Source organism: Cydia pomonella, chromosome 4 (genome assembly GCF_033807575.1).
Source record: "Cydia pomonella isolate Wapato2018A chromosome 4, ilCydPomo1, whole genome shotgun sequence".
Classification (NCBI taxonomy): Eukaryota; Metazoa; Arthropoda; class Insecta; order Lepidoptera; family Tortricidae; genus Cydia; species Cydia pomonella.
The window spans coordinates 23,600,229-23,621,825 of record NC_084706.1 but is presented as its reverse complement, the minus strand read 5'-3'; the positions used below and the strand labels follow the sequence as shown (position 1 = coordinate 23,621,825).

Genomic DNA, 21,597 nt, shown 5'->3' with positions numbered 1-21,597 from the left:
GATGTTTAGATTTTGCTAGTCAAATATCAAACATTTGTTCAGGAAATAGGAAATATATTTACATGTCCATTTTTACAAACAATAAAATTATAAAAAAACAATTACAAATATGGAATCGATCAAATAATATATACTTTATTAGAGATGTATACTGTCTCTAAATGTCAAATTACACAAAAAAAAACTATGATAAAAAAATAAAACCAACAAATACTAAAATTCTTTAGAGATGTATCTAGGTGTCAGAGATAAAATATAAAAAATATATATATTAAATTATCCTTAGAGATGTAGAGGGTCTCCAAAGCTTGAATTCTTATATAAATAATTAAAAGACAAAAAATTAAATCAGACAAGAACCGAATGAAGTGTCTCACGTTAATGCCACTCAAAAGTAAAGTTACTTATAACATAACATGTAGCCCGTGTAAGCTTAAACAGACCGGTCTCCACAAACAGCACCCGTTCACGAGTATGACGTGTATCTCAGCCATCGCCTCCCTCAACATTCATTCGGGAAAGTGGCGACCGGGAAGTGGGAAGTAGTTCTTGTTTAGTATGCTTCACGTCATGCTTGGGAGCAAGGCCCAAGAATGTGACCAAAATTGTGGGGGAAATATTGTAAAGGTACGTAAAATTCTTGTTGATTGTTTTGAGTATTGACTTCATGGTGCTGATGCTAGTGTCTTATTCTAATAGTGTTATTTGTTTTTAGTGCAAAGTATACGGTAGTAATTTTGTTCAAACCTAAATGAGAATGAAGCTCAAGATGAGACTGGAATAGGTGAGCCTTCTTTTGATTTTAGGCGTGGTCTTCTCTCCCGAACGAACGAACTATACGGGTACTTAATAAATTATGAATTTTCAAACTATTGGTTGCAGTTGCACACGGTGACTTTGCAGCGATTCGATAGCGATGAATGCTGTCGCTGGAGCGTGCATGAGCTGAAGGGGGCAGCACAGGAGCCCCTAGTTTATTGGCACAAAGTATAAATGTCCAGTTTAAGTTTCCAATTTAGACCACAAGATGGCAGAACCTACAACGCGCAAGGGTGCATGCGTTCAGTATAGGGGGCAGCACCTGCTTTGGCATGAAGTGTCAATGTCAAGTTCAAGTTCCCGATTTAGGCCACAAGATGGCAGACCCTCCAGCGTCGCGATACATCATCGCTACAGTATCGATCATAGAGTAAATAAGCTTAAAATCTCACTTCATAGATCAGATTTAATTATTAAATAATGAGTTGTATGGGAAGTATGGTAAAACGTATTATTAATAAGTTTAACTCGCTTAAAAGTTAGTTAATACCACGTTAATACGTAATAAGCTTAAACCTTATTACTAATAAGCTTTCGCAAAGCTCGCTTAAAACTTATTATAAATGATTTTTTATCTATGTAATGGAGTGAGCAGTCTAAGCTTACCTACTTATTTCTCTATGGTATCGATGCAATCGCGATGTAGAATTCATTCAGACATGATGCAGCATACCTGTCTGAGACTGCACGTGCACGTCCGAGGTTAGTAGAAATGCTAAATCAATACAGTCGCGCGTTTGCATCGACGCAGAAGCGGTGCAGAATTTAAACAGTGCGACTGCATCACGGCAGTTTCGCGTTTGTTACGCAGTGGCTTACGTGAGCGAATAACTCGTGATGCGATGCGAATCGGCGCGGCGGCCCAACGGCATTCGCGTTCACAACGAGATCGCCCACGTAGGACACTTCCATAGGTATCAAAGGATTGAATTCACACGCGTCGCGTCGCGCCGCTTCGCGTTCGTGAGTTATTCGCTCACGTAAGCCGACACTTAACGCTACTGCATCGCTTTTGTCGCGCGTTGTGAACTCGATAAGGCATGCGTTCATGAAACGCGCGACTGAATCGCAAAAAGTCGCCGTATGCGACCTCCCTTACTGGTGTTATGGGTGAAGAGGCAGTGGAAAACCGAAGGCCGAAATAATCACTACTTTTATGTATTTACATATTTATTTATTACAATTCTTGACGCCATATGAAGGAGAAATAGAGAAAAGCCAAGAAGGGCATACATGGATCAATTAGTGAAGGTGAACGTCGTGTCGTATCAGGCTGTCAAGGAATAGGCCAAAGACAGACATGCCTGGGGTTCAACGGCAAGAGCGCAGCTCTTCAATTTATGATGATGATGATGACTCCATACTATATGTAACGTTTAGTATGTATCTGGTTGTAATTAAAATAAACTTTAGTCATCTTTAGGATGAATTCTAATAGCTGCATCTACCTCTTCTTTAGACTGATCCTTGCCGCCCCACCCCCATAGATTGTGGGAGCCGTCTCCAGTACGTTCAACACGCTTCTGAATAACCTGGTCAGACACAGTTTTCAAATCATAAGCCCAGCCAATTTTCGCAAAGAAATCTATAAAAATCGTACTTAAATTATAAATGCTGCTACCGATTTCTGCCGCTTTATAATCCCAAGGAAACGTGTGATGATAATTGTGGAAGCCTTCTCCAACGAAGGCAAGAGAGAGAAGACGACCCTCTGTGGCCAGGATATTCTTGTCGTAGGGTTTGTGGCCCCACTTGTGGGCGGCAGAGTTGACCAGGGAAGTCATGTTGTAGGTCAAAGAGAGACGGAACATCGCTGCCACGAAGAAAGCATTTGTCCAGGACTCTTGCCAGAGGTAGACCGGGACCAGAGTGGGAAATATGAAAGTGACCAGCGGCAGCAAGATGAAAAAATATCTGGAAATAAATAATAAGTGTAATATTATTTAAATATCTACTGCATGTGGATAGCCGGAGAAGGTTTGAACGTAAAGCATGGAGCTCGATACTTTAAATAGGTAAGCATTAAAATCCGTGGTAAAGTATTTAAGAGTGGAATCTCATCTATCAGCATCGGCCAGAATTCATATATGACAAATCGCTCGTTAGTATGAAGACGCGTACGGATCGGAAAGCTAAATGCGTGCATACGCATCTTCATAGTCATACTAACGAGCGATTTCTCATGTGCGATGTGATTCCACCCTAAGGATTATGAAGCCTTGTGAACGTCAACAGCCGTTCCGTTGGTGGCTAAAGAATTACCCCCAAACTTCTTAATATATCTTCCTTAACCACTTTACGAGTTATTGCTCAAATCTATAACATACATCCTCAAGATGCTGATGATGAGATATAAGTGCATGTGCTCTAAGTCAGGTATAAATAAATGTGGTAAACTGCATTGTCACGCGTATAAGTAATGCCATTTATCAACGACAGTAACAATAATAGTCATATGGTCTTGTCTCCTAGTGGGGTATTCAGATTTTAAAACCTGTTATATTGTTTGATGCGATCGCAAATGTACAGCGGCAGCGATGGATTCATCTCATAAAGATACTGTACTACTAGTAAGGTACTGTAAGTAATATTGCGAGACATGCTGACTGCATTGTTGCCGCAAATGTCAAGAATCCGGGCAGCAATCAAAGTCGGACATCGGTCTAAGTCAGCAAAAAGTTCATTTTGAGACATTTATGTAGTGAGGTTTCCTGTGGTCCTAAGGAAGAATCCTTGTAAGCATATAACTCCACTAGAGTTGCAAGCGCCCATACATTGCCGTGACTGCGGTGGTGTTGGTATGAAAAAATTTTACTCACTTTTTCTGAAATCGCAGCATAGGATCACCTTCGACATCGCTAATGTCCAACAACTTGCTCTTACGCTCGTACTCCGGGTGTTTCTGCACCATCAGCCAGCCGACGTGGGAGAAGAACAGCCCTCGTGTGGCGTTGTGCGGGTCGGCATCCGTGTCCACGTACTTGTGGTGCATGCGGTGGTCGCGCACCCAGTTTATGACCGAGTACTGTATAGAATAGCATATATCAATATTATACAAGTTTTAACAAACAATTGTATGCTCATAATCAACACTTCTTGTGCATAAAATGCATAATTTACTATAAAAAGTATATATATCACTAATATTAGTGTGCCATCAATGCCAAAATTAGAGGATCAGATTCTAACCTGATGATAAGGGGCCAATTGTGAAGCTAAAAACCGAAATTAGGAAAAATATTAGATAAATAATTAACAAAGATCCGGATGGCTTGGTTACAATCAGCAACATTAAATGCGATTAATAGGTGTTTGGCTGATAGCTGTTTAACAATTGAAGGCTGAAGTACCTATACATTTGTTATCTAGGGTAGCATAGAACATTTTACCTGCATTGATATTGTCTGGAAGACTAAAACAATAAGTTTGAGAGGCCACTTGGCTTTATAGGCCTTGTGGGCCCAGAGCCGGTGCGCGCCCGCCGTCACGCCCAGCGACCCCATTAAGTGCAGCAAGCAGGCTGTGGACCAACGTTAATTAAACTGAAATTGACGTAATATATGTATAACTCAAATCAAAATATTTTTGAAAAATAGTTTGTCGTTGCCAAGTTACCGAAGACTACCCGCTTGATAATTGTTTGTCCTTATCCCTTATCAGTGCCGGATTAACCATTAAGCAAAATAAGCACTTGCTTAGGGCACCACGTCTAGGGGGGCACCAAAATCATAGGAAAAAAAAACGCGCAGGCTGCATCAGCATCGCAGTCGTAGTGTAGTACTTATTATGTACACGAAACTTTTTGATACGTGTGCAAGTACCCATCTAATAAAGAAGGGTCGTAAGAGAGTGAGGACACGTAAGCACATCTCCAACCTTACGCGGAGGCCATCAAAGCTCATGGCCAAAAAAATCTTAGCGTCGGGTGGCCAACCGATTTTCTCCACGTAGATTACCGATTTTGTAGCGTATTTTGGTCTCTAGATGTGTCGGCCAGGCCGAGTTGCTGCAGAGCCGCGATCCTGCGACCTAATTGTCAAAGTGTAATAAAGGGCCCTGCGAAGGATGAAAAACAAAAGCATCTTATCAAGTTGCGCTTTCGAGTTAAGGCAAAGGCCGAGCAGTAGTAGAACCGTGATTACATAGGTTCGATTTCAAGCCACTCTTTTGCAGTTCGGCGTTAGGTCTTATGCGACGCCAGGCCTTCTACTTTATGCAAACTGCCCCGCTTTCGCTTGGCCATGGATCCAAATCCATGCTGTCCTCTTTCGCAGCTGGGCTGCCTAGCTCACACCTCGCCATTAGTTGTATTATATGATAACGCGCCGCGATCGAACGCTCCGGACGTCCAGCTATTCATACCTCGCCATTAGTCAAATTCAAGCCTTGCTTTCTTCCAGCTCGACCTTTGGCCTCATCCGTAAGCGCTGATCGAACGCTCCGCGCATTCAGCCCCAGACTTTGCCTTTAAAAACACTGATTTAAACCTTCACGATTTAGGCCAATCAAATTAGATCCAAAAATAGCGTTTTGAGGAATTAATTCCCAGCAAGCTGGAAATTGTTTTAAGTAATACATTTATTTGGTCCTCAATGCGTGTAATCCCAGTTTGCTCTATCCCAGGAGGTGTGCATACATTTTGGGATCCTTAGGAGATATTTTTTTCCTTTGGATTGCCAAACCACTCGATGTAGAAGGAACCCACTATCAATTACAATAGCACTTGGTGGATCAGACACTGGTAAGAAAGCGTTTTCGGATTATTAACATGATTTTACTAAGGGTTCCGTAGCCAAATGGCAAAAAACGGAACCCTTATAGATTCGTCATGTCCGTCTGTCTGTCCGATTCTGTCACAGCCACTTTTTTCCGAAACTATAAGAGCTGTACTGTTCAAACTTGGTAAGTAGATGTATTCTATGAACCGCATTAGGATGTTTACACAAAAATAGAAAAAAAACAATAAATTTTGGGGGTTCCCCATACTTAGAACTGAAACTCAAAAAATCTTTTTTCATCAAACCCATACGTGTGGGGTATCTATGGATAGGTCTTCAAAAATGATATTGAGGTTTCTAATATCATTTTTTTCTAAAATGAATAGTTTGCGCGAGAGACACTTCCAAAGTGGTAAAATGAGTGTCCCCCCCCCCCGTAACTTCTAAAATAACAGAATGAAAAATCTAAAAAAAATATATGATATACATTGCCATGTAAACTTCCACCGAAAATTGGTTTGAACGAGATCTAGTAAGTAGTTTTTTTTTAATACGTCATGAAATTAAAAAAAAAAAATTTTTTTCATCATACCCATACGTGTGGGGTATCTATGGATAGGTCTTCAAAAATGATATTAATGTTTCTAATATCATTTTTTCTAAACTGAATAGTTTGCGCGAGAGAACCTTCCAAAGTGAAAAAAAGTGTGTCCCCCCCCCCCGTAACTTCTAAAATAACAGAATGAAAAATCTAAAAAAAATATATGATATACATTGCCATGTAAACTTCCACCGAAAATTGGTTTGAACGAGATCTAGTAAGTAGTTTTTTTTTAATACGTCATGAAATTAAAAAAAAAAATTTTTTTTCATCATACCCATACGTGTGGGGTATCTATGGATAGGTCTTCAAAAATGATATTAATGTTTCTAATATAATTTTTTTCTAAACTGAATAGTTTGCGCGAGAGAACCTTCCAAAGTGAAAAAAAGTGTGTCCCCCCCCCCTGTAACTTCTAAAATAACAGAATGAAAAATCTAAAAAAATATATGATATACATTACCATGCAAACTTCCACCGAAAATTGTTTTGAACGAGATCTAGTGAGTAGTTTTTTTTTTAATACGTCATAAAATTTAAAAAAAAAATTTTTCATCAAACATATACGTGTAAGGTATGTATGGATAGGTCTTCAAAAATGATAGTTAGGTTCCTAATATCATTTTTTTCTAAACTGAATAGTTTGCGCGAGAGACACTTCCAAAGTGGTAAAATGTGTGTCCAAAGTGGTAAAATGTTGAACAAGATCTAGTAAGAAGATTTTTTTTTAATACGTCTTAAATTGTACGGAACCCTTCATGCGCGAGTCCGACTCGCACTTGGCCGCTTTTTTACAATTTAGGTACTACGAATACATATTAAGGTACCTTAAATCAATCAATATATTTTATTGCAAGAAATGTAATTTAACTATGAAATTACATTTCGGATCCTCGGATATCAATTTTAATAATACTCATAATTAGAACAGATTTTCCGTCGGACGTACCGTTTTTGATTTACAAGCAAAAAAACTGAAAAAGAGGAAACATTTATGCACACCTCCTGGAATGGAGCAAACTCGGATTACATGTATTTTTAGGTCGAAAAAATCTAATTGTATTGGCCTAATTGTGACACATTATCATTTAAGAAAACGGGATTTATTCGCGTTTGATTAAGTTCTAAAATTACCTCCAACGTCAAAATAATGATGTCGACTTTACACAGTCTTCTCCGAGACCATGGGGACAACGCCGTCCTTGAAACGTCTGGTCAGAGGTAATTTTAAAACTTACCCTATTAAGTCCCGTTTTCGTCAACAATAATTTGCTATTTAAGACATTTGTGGCCATTAGTACTGTTCTGACAAAAACCAATGGCCAATGGCTAAGCCCCTACTGAAGCTCGGCCTTTGCCCTCACATGAAGAGCTTCGCAGGAAAGCTCAAGAGGTTGCAAAATCCTGTGCAGAATACTGCCTATGTCTTACGTCTTCGCTTACACTTGGACCATGGTTGGCTTGGCCTCCCGACTTATGCGAAGCACGGTCTTCGAATTTGCTTACACTTGACCTATACCTACTCTTGGAACATTACTACTGCAGTTCTGTCAATTTCCGTGATAAAATGATGTGACGGATTGAAAATTCTATTCTCAGAAGTAATGCGGCAATAAACGTCACTCAATTTACCAAGAAAATTCAATGTAATCTTGATGAGGGGGCACCATGGTCTAGAAATGCTTAGGGCACCAAAATGTGTTAATCCGGCACTGTCCCTTATTCTTCTAAGTTTCTAAGTTTTATGTATTAGGTTATAATTAATAAGTAGACAAAAATTTACGTTTCACAATGCGGCTTGACTTACTGAATAGATTAGTTTGCCATTTCGACGCCATGAAAAAAAGAAAGGCCCCGTAAATTCCCGTGGCGTATAGAAACGGAACTTGTATGACGTGTTGCCAATCGTAGGCCCATGGTGTGTCGTCGGCTCGCTGGACCGATGTCTTCTTCAACCCGAGGTCGGGAGTCCCTGCGTCGCTCTCAAATAGCACGCTGTTCGCGTCCGTCGCTTCGGGAGCCATCTTCGCAACTGAAAAGAGACACCATTGATTAGTAATAGCTTAAGCTAAACATTAGAGTTCATTTAAAGTTATATCTAACGAAAAATTATCTACGCATTTTTTTTTTACGTTTTAATCAAGAGTGAACGCCATGAAAAAAAAACACACGGAGATTATATTTGCAAGGACAGATTCTAGCTGAAACCTTAAAAGGTTAAAGTATGTTGATTAAAGACAAAAACATGAAAACATGACTCATTTTCTTTCTAATACCTAGCTTTACGCCCCCATCTAAAGCGACAGAGTACGAACTCGTGTAGACATTCGTCGGTGCAAAGCTTTGACTTCTTTACTTACTGCATGTGAGAAACAATTAGCTGAAGGAAAATTCAATTTCTAACGTATAGGTAAAAGTCATTTTTTTTTACATAGTTAAGAGGAAAGGGGACAGCCGCTGCACCATACAAACGTAGTCCCCAGTTTCCTCTCTGGTTTTGATATTAAGGAAAATATTTTTACATGATTTGACTTTTTTAGATTTTTGATTATTGTAAAAATTACGAGCGAAAAATAGATTTCATAGAAACTTTTAAATGCTTCTAACTCTTATAATAATACAAAATTCGAAACAAATCAAACGTGGGGGCAAAGCAACGGCTTAATATAATTTTATGTTTATTAACCATAGCTATGCCCCTACGCTTGACGTTTTTCGTTTTTTTTTTCATTTGAGATGAGAGTGGAGGACCCGCGCGAGATCGCGTTTTGCTTTTTTGTATATTAACCGTTGTTAATCAACGTAAGCGATCTCGCGCGGGTCCTCCACTCTCATCTCAAATGAAAAAAAAACGAAAAACGTCAAGCGTAGGGGCATAGCTATGGTTAATAAACATAAAATTATATAAAATATTGTCTACAATTTTAATATCCAGAAAAGAAAATCTGGACCTCGTTTGTATTGAGACGAGACCGTCCCCTTTCCTCTTAAGTCACTGCTTTATGAATTAAATAAATAAATAATTTTAGTTTTGTAGGTAGTTTTAATTTTAGGTGACATTTTATTCTAAGTTTGTTATTATTTAAATGTATAGTTGATAAATAAATTATTTTATCTAATATAATATATCAGCTTCGGCAGTATAAACAAATAAATATTATAGGACATTATTACTCAAATTAACTAAGTACCACAGTAAGCTCAATAAGGCTTGTGTTGAGGGTACAGACAAGGATATATATAATATTTATAAATACTTAAATACATAGAAAACACCCATGACTCAGGAACAAATATCCATGCTCATCACACGAATAAATGCCCTTCACAGTATTTGAACCCGGGACCATCGGCTTCATAGGCAAGGTCACTACCCACTAGGCCAGACAGATCGTCAAATGAATGAAAATACCTCTGTTCAACCAGTCGAAACTCGAAAGCGTCCTCAAACTCCAGCTATAGGCTGATTTGCAGCTACAGCTTGTAATGCACTGAGCGCGAGCGCAGTGTAGTGTGTTAGGTGACTACTTATGCAAGTGTTACTCACCTGCAGCGGACAAGGTACGATTTGCGAACTCGGTGTGATTTGTTAACACGAATATATTATGTGTTATAACAACACAGTATATTCGTGTTAAAAATCCGATGAATTACGAATCGCGTACCTCGGGTTCAGTACTATTAATTATTAATTTAATTTTGTAATAATTTATTAATACATGTGGAGAATGGGTTACATATTTAGCTAAAATTGCTAACGGCCCGATTCGAAGAATGAGATACGATAACGATAAGTTCTGGTTTAGATAAGTTCTCATTTAGATATCGTTTGTATTTCGTATAATTGACAGCAGCAACTCGATTCGGGCAACCAATGTCATTTTGACGTTAGAAATATCACAATAATTATTGGGATCACAGCGGAATCGAAATACACGTCAATTTTGACTATTGATCGTATAAGATCTTTCCAAGATGTTAAGCGTGTCAGTCCCACAAAAATCTACCTTTTCAGGTGTACATACATTTCAAGAGGACACACACAATCACATTACATATATAAATCGATTTAAACGACGCGACTCTATCCTATAGCTTGAAATGATGCTGACCGGGTCGTGTAGACGCAGCCCGCGGCTATATTAATTTTATTGACTGTTTGCGTTTGTCTTAGTAATAACTTCTCGTCCGCTAATACACGACAATAATGGTTTTTAATTCCAAATTAATTAAAATAATTTAATTCCATCATTATCAGATCATCAGAAATTTAAGACCTGCGCTCTTGTCGGTGAAGCAATCTCTTTTATTACAGTTAGGCTATGGTCTCCTATTTTATGCTATATGCGACGTCTGACGTTAGCGTCAACGTCCGATCGACGCAAAGTGTCGGCGGCCACAGTGGGCGATGATACGAGTGGCCATATGGTATATAATGTGTAATTTTGCAATAATGGACATTTAAAAAAAATTGACGGTTTCTTTGTTATTGGAAGAAGAAGCACAGAACCACCGTATACAAAGAAAAGTAAATACACCATGGCATCAAATATTTTTGAAGAGAAAGAAAGAACGATGTAATTTAAATAATAAAAGGTTTAAAAGATTACAATTCAAAATTTACTGAATAATGTATTTGTGTTAATCAAAAGCAATTCAAATATAATGTAGGTTTGGTGCAGGGAGGTATAAAAAAATTGCCATCAAAAAGACTTCCTAGATATCAGTTGAAGAAAAATGGCATTTTGTATGAGACGATGGACACGACCTCAACGCTGCAATGGTTCGAAATAACTAGAGACGCAACGCAAAGCGTTTGGATGCCGCGTACGACGTCAAGACGCCACTGGTGACGTGTGAAGGAGACCACAATAGTACTTCTCTATAGTAAGCATTGTGACGCAGAGTAAGATGTGACGCTGTAAGCGGCCGTTGGCGTTTATAGGTGGCCATAGCCTTACGTATTTCTCTCCCTTCGGCTCGGTTCCTCATGTCTGAGGATCGTGGTCAGCAGCAGGTTAAATCAAGAGCGGATGATCTGCCTCTACCAGTTTCTGTCCAGCGCGTCTCTACGACCGTGTAGAATTTGGAAGACGTCTATTCATCGATATGTATCTAGGGTTCATTGATTGAGTGAGTTAAAAATATTCATATGCGTCATCAGAGGTAGATATTGTATACCTAAAAATATTATAATTTAACACAATGAAAATACGATGTCGATTCGTTTCCAGTGATACCTAAAGAATTAACATAAATTTATTATTTTGACGTTTTATGAATCGGCCGATGTTATTTTTAAAGGGTTTTTTTTTATAGTTTGTGAGTAGAGTAGATTAACACATTCCCTGCATTACGGGAAGCATTTGGCCGTATAGTTGTTAGCTTTGTAGCTGGCCCCCAACGGCTTATCCTTTGTCTATTGTTAACTAAAACCGCGCGTGCTCCTTACCTGCAAAATTACCTTATTAATTAATTACCTGCGCGTGCCACTTTCCCACGTGAGTAAGACAAAGATGAATTACGACCTTTAATAATCCCGATATTCTGTATCGTATTACAAATTTTATTTGCGTAAAATCTCAGTCAAAAGTCACTAACATGTATAATAAACTAAAAGTAACTACAATTAAAATAACTAAACCTAAAAATTAAAAATACCTATCAAAATTTTGCGGCCTTGCCAGGGTGCCCATCACGCAGACAGCGTTCCCGCTCTGCACGCTGGATTGCAATTCTCTGCGCGAGAAAGCTGCCCGCCCGATATTCTTACATCAAGTATATTCCATTTAAAAACAAAAAATGTACGGGAAGTATTTTTGCGTAACTCACTGAAAGGTATTTTTTGGGGTTCCGTACCTCAAAAGGAACCCTTATAGGATCACTCTCTCCGCGTCTGTCTGTCCCTCTGTCCCAGCCTATTTGCTCCGAAACTACTGGACCAATTTGGTACACACATGTAAATCTGTGACCCAAAGACTGACATGTAACTTAAATACCGACTGGTGAAATTTTGTGAGCAGGTTTGATAGTTACATAAAACTTCTCTGTTGTTTAGTTTTTTTAGAAATTGTTAAATATAGCGATGATCAGCTTATAAGACTTAAGCGCCTTTAACTTCTATGGCACTTAAGACCATTGTGAGTTTGCGGTGATGACTTAACGAAGTAAGTATCTTGTTCTTTATATTTTAGCCGACTGCAGCAAAGCAAAAGCAGTATGTGTTCATCTGTTTCCTCAAAACTTCTAATGGCTCCTCTACACGATGGACCATCATAGTGGCCCACTAAGCTGGGCCAGCATGTAGAGAGGGTAGTGGTGTCGGATGGCTTATGGCGCGCGGGATGGCGATGGGATGGCCGCGGTGTCGGTTTTTCGTCCGCACATCAAAGGCAGTGGACCAGCGATGGCTGTCCGCATCTACACGTGGCCCATCCCACAGTGCGTGCTCGAACGCGGTCGAGTGAGGACGTTCGTGCTGTGTATTATTTTGATTAAAAATGACGAGTATGTGGCCGCATCACGATAGAATACAGTTTTTAGAGTTATATCGGGGAGAAAGCGTAACATGGAACCTCAAACATAAAGACCAAAACTATAGAAATAAGGTAGCAGGATTTTTAGTAGGGTTTTAAAGCTTTGACGAGTTTATTGCACAAAAAATTGACTTAAGTGACAACCTGTCTGGCCTAGTGGGTAGTGACCCTGCTCATGAAGCCGATGGTCCCGGGTTCAAATACTGGTAAGGGCATTTATTCGTGTGATGAGCATGGATATTCGTTCCGGAGTCATGGATGTCTTCTATGTATTTAAGTATTTATACATATGTATATAATATGTATATCGTTGTCTAAGTACCCACAACACAAGCCTTATTGAGCTTTCCGTGGGACTTAGTCAATTTGTGTAATACTGTCCTATAATAAGTAGTTTATTTATTTATTTATTGCGATGGATAGATAACATCCACCATAATCTTTTACGTCATTTCTTTTTAATTACTTTATTATTGTGCAGATTAAGAAAAGGTTGGTACGTGGCGTATAAATAAATTGCTGCAGCGGCTAATGCTTCCACGTCCATCTTGGAAAACGAATAGATCGCAACTGAATGTCGCCATCGTGTAGTGGCGTGTCAGCCATCGCATGGCCATCTCGCTGGGCCAGCGCTGGGCCATCGTGAAGAGGAGCCATAAGATAATCGAGCTGATCTGCTTATGGAGGCAGGAGGTGGTCATTAGGCCTCTGTTATAAAACAACGCCACCTTTCTCGATGAGTATTTATAGTCGATAAAAACTTACGTAGGCATACTACAAAACTTTTATGAACGTCGAATAAAGCTACGCCGGCTCTAATCCTATCTCTCTCTTTCTCTCTAAAATTGGTACTATTTGTTTGACAAATGAAGTGTCATTCGAAACGTCTTTATTGTACCTAAATAAATAACTTCATTGAATAATTTATGCCCTGATGATATCCTAAGTCTGTCTTGAATAAGAAAATAAAGTTGGACCAAGATAACTCCGCATGGCAAATTTTGAAGAAAATAAATGATATTTAGGTATAATAACCCTTCCACTCTTTGTGCTATTAAAGGCGACGCAAAATTATTTCAGATGGACTCTAATAATTAATGAATGACACCGTGTAGCACATTTCAAATGACATACCATGGTATTGTTAGCTCTTGATTGCTTACATGCACCTGATTAAAATAAATAAATATTACAGGACATTATTACACAAATTGACTAAGTCCCACGTAAGCTCAATAAGGCTTGTGTTGAGGGTACTTAGACAACGATATATATATAATATATAAATATTTATAAATACTTAAATACATAGAAAACACCCATGACTCAGGAACAAATATCCATGCTCATCACACGAATAAATCCCCTTACCAGGATTTGAACCCGGGACCATCAGCTTCGTAGGCAGGGTCACTACCCACTAGGCCAAACCGGTCGTCAAAACAATCCTATAAAACAAGCACTTTAATATATTTTTTAATACAGTTGCTCAAAAAGTGCTACTTTCCGTAGCTGTTTAGCGTGTGGAAAGTTGGATTTCGCGAACTAGTGCTTTTTACTTTTCCACTTGTTCCAATTCATGACTACTTATTGATGAGTGTTAATGTTAGTTTCCTTTAAAAGTCGCAATCAATATAAAAACCTACTGTTAATGTCTCTCTCTCTCTCTTCACTGGCTCAGTGACCCAAACAGGATCTTGGCCTCTGACACAAGAGAGCGCCACTCTGCCCTATCCTGCGCCACTTCACGCCAGTTGGGTATTCCGAGGGCGAACAGGTCTTTTAGGACCTCGTCGCTCCAGCGATATCTGGGACGCCCAGACGGACGTTTTCCACCCGGGTTCCCCACATACGCTCTTACTGTTAATGTACAAATAATAAATATAAACATATTTCATATTTTATTACTTACCTCTTCATCATTATAACACATTTATTTTTTAATATTGAATATTGAAAAGCGTTCTTAATAAGTTGTCTGAATGGAACGGAATAGCTGCCGAAACGCCTGTCAAAGCAGAGGCGTTTTTTCTTACTGCAAGAATGTTTTAAGTTTCCAAAGGCAACATTCGATATTGTTTTCATACAATTTAAATATACGATCAAAGAGTAAAGTAAGTATATATACGATACACAAATAATCGTAAATAACGATAGTTAGGTAATAAGTAATAATAGTATAATATTTTATATTTACAATTGTTTCTGTCTTATAGAAAATGCATAAAAAAATAAGTACTTGTTGTTTTTCTTATTTTTTCGCAACTGTATCAAAAAACATCGTTCGATACAAGTACGGAAATGTCATTCTTCACTCGTCCCGAGTCTCCCGATATCTCGGTGCTCGTGAAGTAATGACATACTTTCCGCACTAGCATCGAAATGTACTATTACAGTACATATGGTACTACTTTTCCGCACTAATGCGTAAATTAGCACATTATGTAGCTATTTCAAAAATTTAAAGGGTCATATGTACTGTAAAACGTTGTACGATACATGTGCGAATAGGTAATTCGCAACTCGTGTCGATTTAAAACACTCCCTTCGGTCGTGTTTTTAACCTAAATTGTTAATTGAAAGTACCCTCAAGAAATACTTCTAAAGTTTATAGTTAGAAGTGTTAATTTAATGCACATGTATTTTACTTTCCTCGCATTCGAAATACTCGAAAGAAATATAAAACTAGGGTGAAAGACACTATTTCATCCCTTGGTTAACAATCTACTATAGCAATAAAAATATGGTAAAAACTTAGTCATTCAATTATTTTTAAAGGAAGTCAACCAAAAGAGAATTGAAGTTCTTTAAAAAAGTATAATCTGACTGATCTATAAAAAAGTATTATAAAGTCGATAGTACGAATCTCAAGAGAAACTTAAAAAGATTCGTGTTAACGAGTTTTCGTATTATAGAGGTTATCAATTTAGACAGGTTTTTATATTGTTTTTGCCCGATTTAAAGACGTTTCGAGTTACAGAGGTAACACGAAGGCAAAATTCGAATTAGAGTTAATTATACAAAGGCGTAAAGTAGTCCTAATATTATTTTCTTCAAGTAACAGAGGTTTGTTACTAAATAAGTTCGATATATAGAGGCGATAAAACAATACGTCTTTTTTTCTCGAGTAGGAGAGTGTTTGGGCTTTGAAGGGAAGGGAACTGCAATTAACTTTGTGTTCAATGAGTGATTATTTCAGCCTTGGGGTTTTAACAGTTCCACGACACAACATAGCAGTAGGTAGTTGTCCTGGAAAAACCAGATTATCACTTCGACAACGAACCGCTTTTTGTCTCTCTATCACTTTTTCATATTAGTGCGACAGTAGCAGTTGCGTTTCGATTGGTACGGAGCGTAAGCGATTTGCGCGTTGGCTACGCGGCCTCGAAAGATTGTAGACACACGCCTATATTAACATACAATCCTTACAATTATGTCGCAGGGGTCAGCACCCCAGTACGTCTATATCTTTTATTTCATTTGAAAATGATGCCAAACTTGATTTAGAACCTAAACTTAAACAATTATTAACCTCAGACGTCGCCAACGCCAAAGCACCAACCCTCTCTCTCCACCAACTCCACTTCTTAAATACATCTCAGAAACAGAAAGATTTATTCTGCCAAAGGATATCTTTTATTTAGAGAACGCCGTATTTGAGCTTTTTATGGCTTGTGCACCTTCGACTACTAGCCTAGGAAGGCTGTCAAAGATAAATAACATAATTATATCATTTAATTAATCACATTTAGGGCTAAATCTAACAGCTGGATCAATAACTTCTTCAGATTGTTCCTTGTCGCTCCTTCTCCATAGGAGATGGGACCCATCTCCAGTTCGCTTAACACGCTTCTGAATAACCTCATCAGACACGGTCTTCAAGTCATAAGCCCAGCCAATTTTCTCAAAGAAATCTATAAACGTCGTAGAGAAATTCAACATGGCGCTGCCGAGTTCTGCCGCTTTATAATCCCATGGGAAAGTGTGATGATAATTGTGGAAGCCTTCTCCAACGAAGAGTAGAGAGACCAGAGAAATCTCTGTGGCCAGGATATTCTTGTCGTAGGGTTTGTGGCCCCACTTGTGAGCGGCGGAGTTGATAAGAGAAACAGTGTTGTAGGTCAACCCGAGGCGGAGTACGGCGGCCACGAAGAAAGCGTTTGTCCAAGACTCGTTCCAGAAGTAGACCGGGATTAGGGTGGGGAGAATGAAAGTAGTAAACGGCATCAAGATAAGGAAATATCTGAAACAAATTAATGTGATTTAATTTAAATTTTTAGGTAGGCTTAGCCAGATAAGTAAGTTATTTGGGCGTCATGTATCAAGATAAAGACATTACGAGTACACGGATGTATCATGCACTTTATTAATCTAGATCACCTGTTAATTAATTTATGCTTAAATCCGGACATGTAAGATTTGGGAGTCCAAAGAGGACGATTTGGGAGTGAGGATTTGGGTTGCCCGAGTGGGCAAGGCGGTTTCCGTATGGCTTTGGTGGCAGACATATTAGAAGATTCATGGCATACATATTAGATGTTGCGAGATTTGCACTAAAATATGTTTTTAATGATATCGGAGCCAAACGAGCGGATGAACCGCCTGATGTTTTTTGGCAACTCCAACAGTAAATATTCATTCATTCATGCATTCGTTCTAACGCTTGCTCCGTTCTCGACGGTCGGGCATTCGGTCGCCATGTTATCTGCATAAATATATTTCCGTGCTTTTATTATTAAATACAATGTAACCATCAAGACGGCTTTCTGTTCTTCGCCCTTTAACTGGACCAGCCACTAGATCTCCGCTGAACAATGATAAGCAATTACCGTCGCCCATCCCCATCACTAATTACAAAGCAGACGTGCCTTTGAGATGGGAGTACCCTATTTTCCTGAAGGTTTGAAGGTCGTATCGGCCTGGAAATACCACAGGCGACAGTTCATTCCATAGTTTAGCTGCGCGAGGCAGAGAGGAGGAAGGAAGGATTTTGTTTGTAAGTGGACGGTCTCAGTGATGAGTGTCCAGCGGTGTGCAGCGTCGCGTGGAGCGTCCAAGGGGTTTGACCAGCGCGAGGCCGCGCCGCTCGAGCGTTCATTTTACCCTAAATGCATTCTTCGTTACAAGTACTTACTTGTCCTGAAAACGCAACATTGGGTCAGCGTAGACGTCGCTAAGGTCCAGCCCCTTGCTCTTGCGCACGTACTCAGGATGCTTGTGTACAAGCAGCCAGCCGACATGGGAGAAGAACAGGCCGCGTGCGGCGTTGTGCGGGTCCGCGTCCGTGTCCACGTACTTGTGGTGCATGCGGTGGTCGCGCACCCAGTTTATCACCGAGTACTGAAAATAGGTATAGGGTTATTTATTAATGTACTACATTAAGATTCTGTGAACTTGTCTATCTGGTCTGCGAAAACAAACAAATTCCATAAAATCCGGTCTGCGAAAAAGTTCGGTGGCCTGGCCTTAGCCGTCAGGTCAAAAAGTTTAGAGACCCCTGCCCTTAAATAAGACTAATTGCAAGCTTATCCAAGGCTGAAAATTACTAACTTACTTAAGGGGATCTTATCCATGTATAATTGTAAGTCTAAATAAATAAGGCTTTTTTAAGTGTTTCTGTCTTAAGCTTGAAAAATTGCTACTTGTAATTTAATAAGATAGATCCTGGGAACATTCACTCGTACATTAATAACATAAGTATTACCTGCATTGCTATTGTCTGGAAGATTAAAAGAAGTAGTTTGAGGGGCCACTTCACTTTGTAAGACCTGTGAGACCAGAGCCGGTGCGCGCCCGCTGTCACTCCCAGCATCGATACCAAGTGCACCAGGCAAGCTGTGGACAAACGTGTTTCTTATTTTTTTTAGGATTACTGGATACTGGACTGGCTACAGGATATTGTCTCATGGTGAGCGTACAGCAGGGCGGATTTAGAGCATGCACAGAGGCCGCTCTCATAAGTTTGCATTTCTTTAACATGGACACCGCCCTGCACGTCCCACTGGTCAGCGTCCCCTCAGTACACGAAAGAGATGAAAGTGCATTACAAAATAAGTGGTATTCAATTTGGGCTACGCAACACGCTCCAGGAGACTTATCCAATCTACGACAAAAAGTGTTCACAATTTTTCCATGCAAATTTTGTTGCTTTATTGCTTAGGTACAAGTGTTTAAGCAAGCAGAATATTTTAGGGGAACTTTTCATCTGATGAAATTTAATATCCTGTTATTGTTTTCAACAGGCAAATAAGACTACTGCCAACTTGTGACCTCAAGATCTAAACTCTAATATACAGCCCGCCTAAGCACTACCATAAAGGTGACATTTGGATGGTAACTGCAGCTGCATTACTGTGGCGACAGTGCCGCTGCAGTGTGGACACAGCCGTTGTAACTGTCAAGTTCCATCATAAAATAAATTAAGTCCGCCGCCGCATTACTGCATACTGCCACGTATCGAATGTTCAATCCGTCACTTATTTTATCGAGGAAATTGAGAATCACAGCGTCCGCGGGACGCGACAGTATTGTCGCAACAGTAATGCAGCTGCAGTTGATATCCGACCTTCACCTTAAACGTCAAACCCATGAAAATATGACGTATATAATGGCGCTGCGCTTTGTCGCTGCGAATTCAGTGTAGAGTCAGCTTGCGTTGTCGGTTGTCAGTGTAGAATTGTCGTGCGTAAACGTGCACACGTGCACGTGCGCTAAAATGTTGAAGCCGTGCACGCATACATCACGCTAGCGATGTGCCGTCTCTCATAAGGATTTTAATATTACAACGCCCACTTGCAAGTGCACGTCTACACACACGCATCCTATGTACTCTGGCCTTAAGACGGACTCAATGATTTTACTTACTAAATACGTCCGTTTGCCATTTCGCCGTCGTAAGAAACAGGTAGCCTCCGTACAGGCTCGCGACGTATAAAGGCGGTATGGATACGAGATGTAACCAGTGATAGGCCCACGGCGTGTCGTCGGCTCGCTGGACCGGAGTCTGCTCCAATCCGAGGTCGGGAGTCGCTGCGTCATTCTCAAACAACACGCCATTCAAGTTTGTTTCTTCGGGAGCCATCTTTGCAGCTTAAAAATAAACTAAATTAAGTAAGCTAAAATAACTTTAACCTAAATACTTTTAAAGCGACACTATAGAATGGGACCTAGATGGGATTAAAAACCGATTTCTAATGTAACACAGATTCAGGTAAAGGCAGGGGCTCCTGGAGCTGAAATCCATCCCCTCTGCGGTCAAAAGGTAACGTGTGCTGTGATATGTAATCAGACTTCTCCGGTAAAGACTGAGTTGAATATCGTGTTTTTTTGAAAGCCCTCGTCATCCACGATTGAAGGTTCTGATGTGCTTCCGATAGAATGATACGCGCACAATTCCCGATATATTTCCGATTTCCGATGATGAATAATTATGATTTAAATCATTGCTGTCTTTGAGAGTCGAATGGAAAAATATTTCTGTTAAGAGAGGATAACGCAAAATTGAAGTTTTTATATTGAATTTTTACACATTTTTATCAAGAGCAAATGCGACGAAAAAATTCACACGGAAGCTAACTAGACTGTATTTGCAGTCCAACCAAAACCCCAAAAGATTAAAGATGGCTCGATAGAAAAAAATCACATTCGTATATTGTTACCATGCATGGAGATGACTACATGACGAGCAGAAATTTAACCAGAAGTAAAAACCCGCGCAACTGACATTTATTTCGTCTCATGGCTCCTCTACACGATGGCTCAGCACTGGACCGGCGAGATGGCCACGTGATGGTTATGGCTCCTCTACACGATATGGTGATGGCCCAGCGCTGGTCCAGCGAGATGGCTATGCGATTATTGAGAGCACGCACCATAGAATGGGCCACGTGTGCGTACGCACCATCGCTGGCCCACTACCTTTGATGTGCAGACGAAAAACTGACACCGTGCCCCTAGCCATCCCATCGCCATCCCGCCGCACCATAAGCCATCCGACACCACTACCATCTCTACACGCTTGTCCATTTTAGTGGACCAGTATGATGGCCCATCGTGTAGAGGAGCCATCAAGTTTATCGCGACGTGGCATATATTTTGTCCCCTTCTAATTTCCTAGCTTTACGTCCTCTCTTGAACCTGTCTAATGCTTCTAATAAGTCCAGACTCCAGTTATTGATTGTATACGTACCGAACGCGAGCGCAGGGTAGTATGCTAGGTACACAACGGCAGAGGTAAAACTGTGTCATACCTGCAGCCAACAATGGTTAGGTGCACTTTGCGAGCTCAATGTGTCTTGAAATTAAAACATGTCATTCATTCGTGCTAAAATTTGGACAAGTGCGATTTAGACTCAGACACCGCCAGTTCCGTATACAATACAGCGTTATTGCTGAAGTGCATTAATATCTTTCACTACACCAAATCATGAAGGATTTTTCCCTACGATTGAGCTATAAAACTTTGCTTTCTTAAAGTGGGGAATTCTTTTTATTTTCATTTCTCATGCTCCGAAAGTGGGTTGTGTGACTCGTGTGTGCAAAATATACCTATATGCAGAAAATTATACGTTCTGCTCTCGAACACTATACTTTCTAAATACATTTATTTTATTTTTACGATATATATATATACTCTCAAGAAATACTACTTCATTTATACTTAGGTATTTATGTTTTTAGAGTTTCGTAGTCACCTAGAAACCCTTATAGTTTCGCCATGTCCGTCTGTCCGTCCGTCCGCGGCTTTGCTCCGTGATCGTTAGCGCTAGAAAGCTGCAATTTAGCATGAATAATACATCAATCATTAATCATGGGATAGGACATACTATTCGAATAGGGGAAACGAATATTGCTACCATAGCTTTTGCTTGGAAACCGCCGGTATATATTTCGGAAATAATTGCTTCAAAATAAAATAATATGT

At 39.7% G+C, this 21,597-nt stretch overlaps 2 protein-coding genes across 2 annotated transcripts; both read right to left on the bottom strand.

Moving 5' to 3' along the window:
* Positions 1-1,766: 1,766 nt before the first annotated feature.
* Positions 1,767-8,162, bottom strand: LOC133517296 (acyl-CoA Delta-9 desaturase-like). The gene is made up of 4 exons (XM_061850543.1): positions 7,946-8,162; positions 4,209-4,339; positions 3,639-3,844; positions 1,767-2,733 (listed from the first exon to the last, which is right to left on the bottom strand). The coding sequence occupies exons 1-4, from the start codon at positions 8,160-8,162 to the stop codon at positions 2,229-2,231; spliced, it is 1,059 nt and encodes a 352-aa protein (XP_061706527.1). The 3' UTR covers positions 1,767-2,228.
* An 8,131-nt stretch (positions 8,163-16,293) lies between these two features.
* On the bottom strand, positions 16,294-20,891 carry LOC133517295 (acyl-CoA Delta-9 desaturase-like). Its single transcript, XM_061850542.1, has 5 exons — positions 20,863-20,891; positions 19,539-19,763; positions 18,379-18,509; positions 17,809-18,014; positions 16,294-16,917 (listed from the first exon to the last, which is right to left on the bottom strand). Exons 2-5 carry the CDS (start codon positions 19,753-19,755, stop codon positions 16,413-16,415), a joined length of 1,059 nt encoding a protein of 352 aa, XP_061706526.1. The 5' UTR covers positions 19,756-19,763; positions 20,863-20,891; the 3' UTR covers positions 16,294-16,412.
* Between the last annotated feature and the right edge of the window lie 706 nt (positions 20,892-21,597).

What these genes read in the sequence shown, in the direction of transcription:
- LOC133517296 (XM_061850543.1), bottom strand. Translation starts at nt 8,162, where the DNA reads ATGGCTCCCGAAGCGACGGACGCGAACAGCGTGCTATTTGAGAGCGAC. An exon ending in TCCAGACAATATCAATGCAG is followed by an intron (nt 3,845 to 4,208) that starts GTAAAATGTTCT and finishes TATTCTATACAG; the next exon opens with TACTCGGTCATAAACTGGGT. An exon ending in ATGCTGCGATTTCAGAAAAA is followed by an intron (nt 2,734 to 3,638) that starts GTGAGTAAAATT and finishes ATTTATTTCCAG; the next exon opens with ATATTTTTTCATCTTGCTGC.
- LOC133517295 (XM_061850542.1), bottom strand. Translation starts at nt 19,755, where the DNA reads ATGGCTCCCGAAGAAACAAACTTGAATGGCGTGTTGTTTGAGAATGAC. An exon ending in ATGGCAAACGGACGTATTTA is followed by an intron (nt 18,510 to 19,538) that starts GTAAGTAAAATC and finishes GTTTGTCCACAG; the next exon opens with CTTGCCTGGTGCACTTGGTA. An exon ending in ATGTTGCGTTTTCAGGACAA is followed by an intron (nt 16,918 to 17,808) that starts GTAAGTACTTGT and finishes AATTTGTTTCAG; the next exon opens with ATATTTCCTTATCTTGATGC.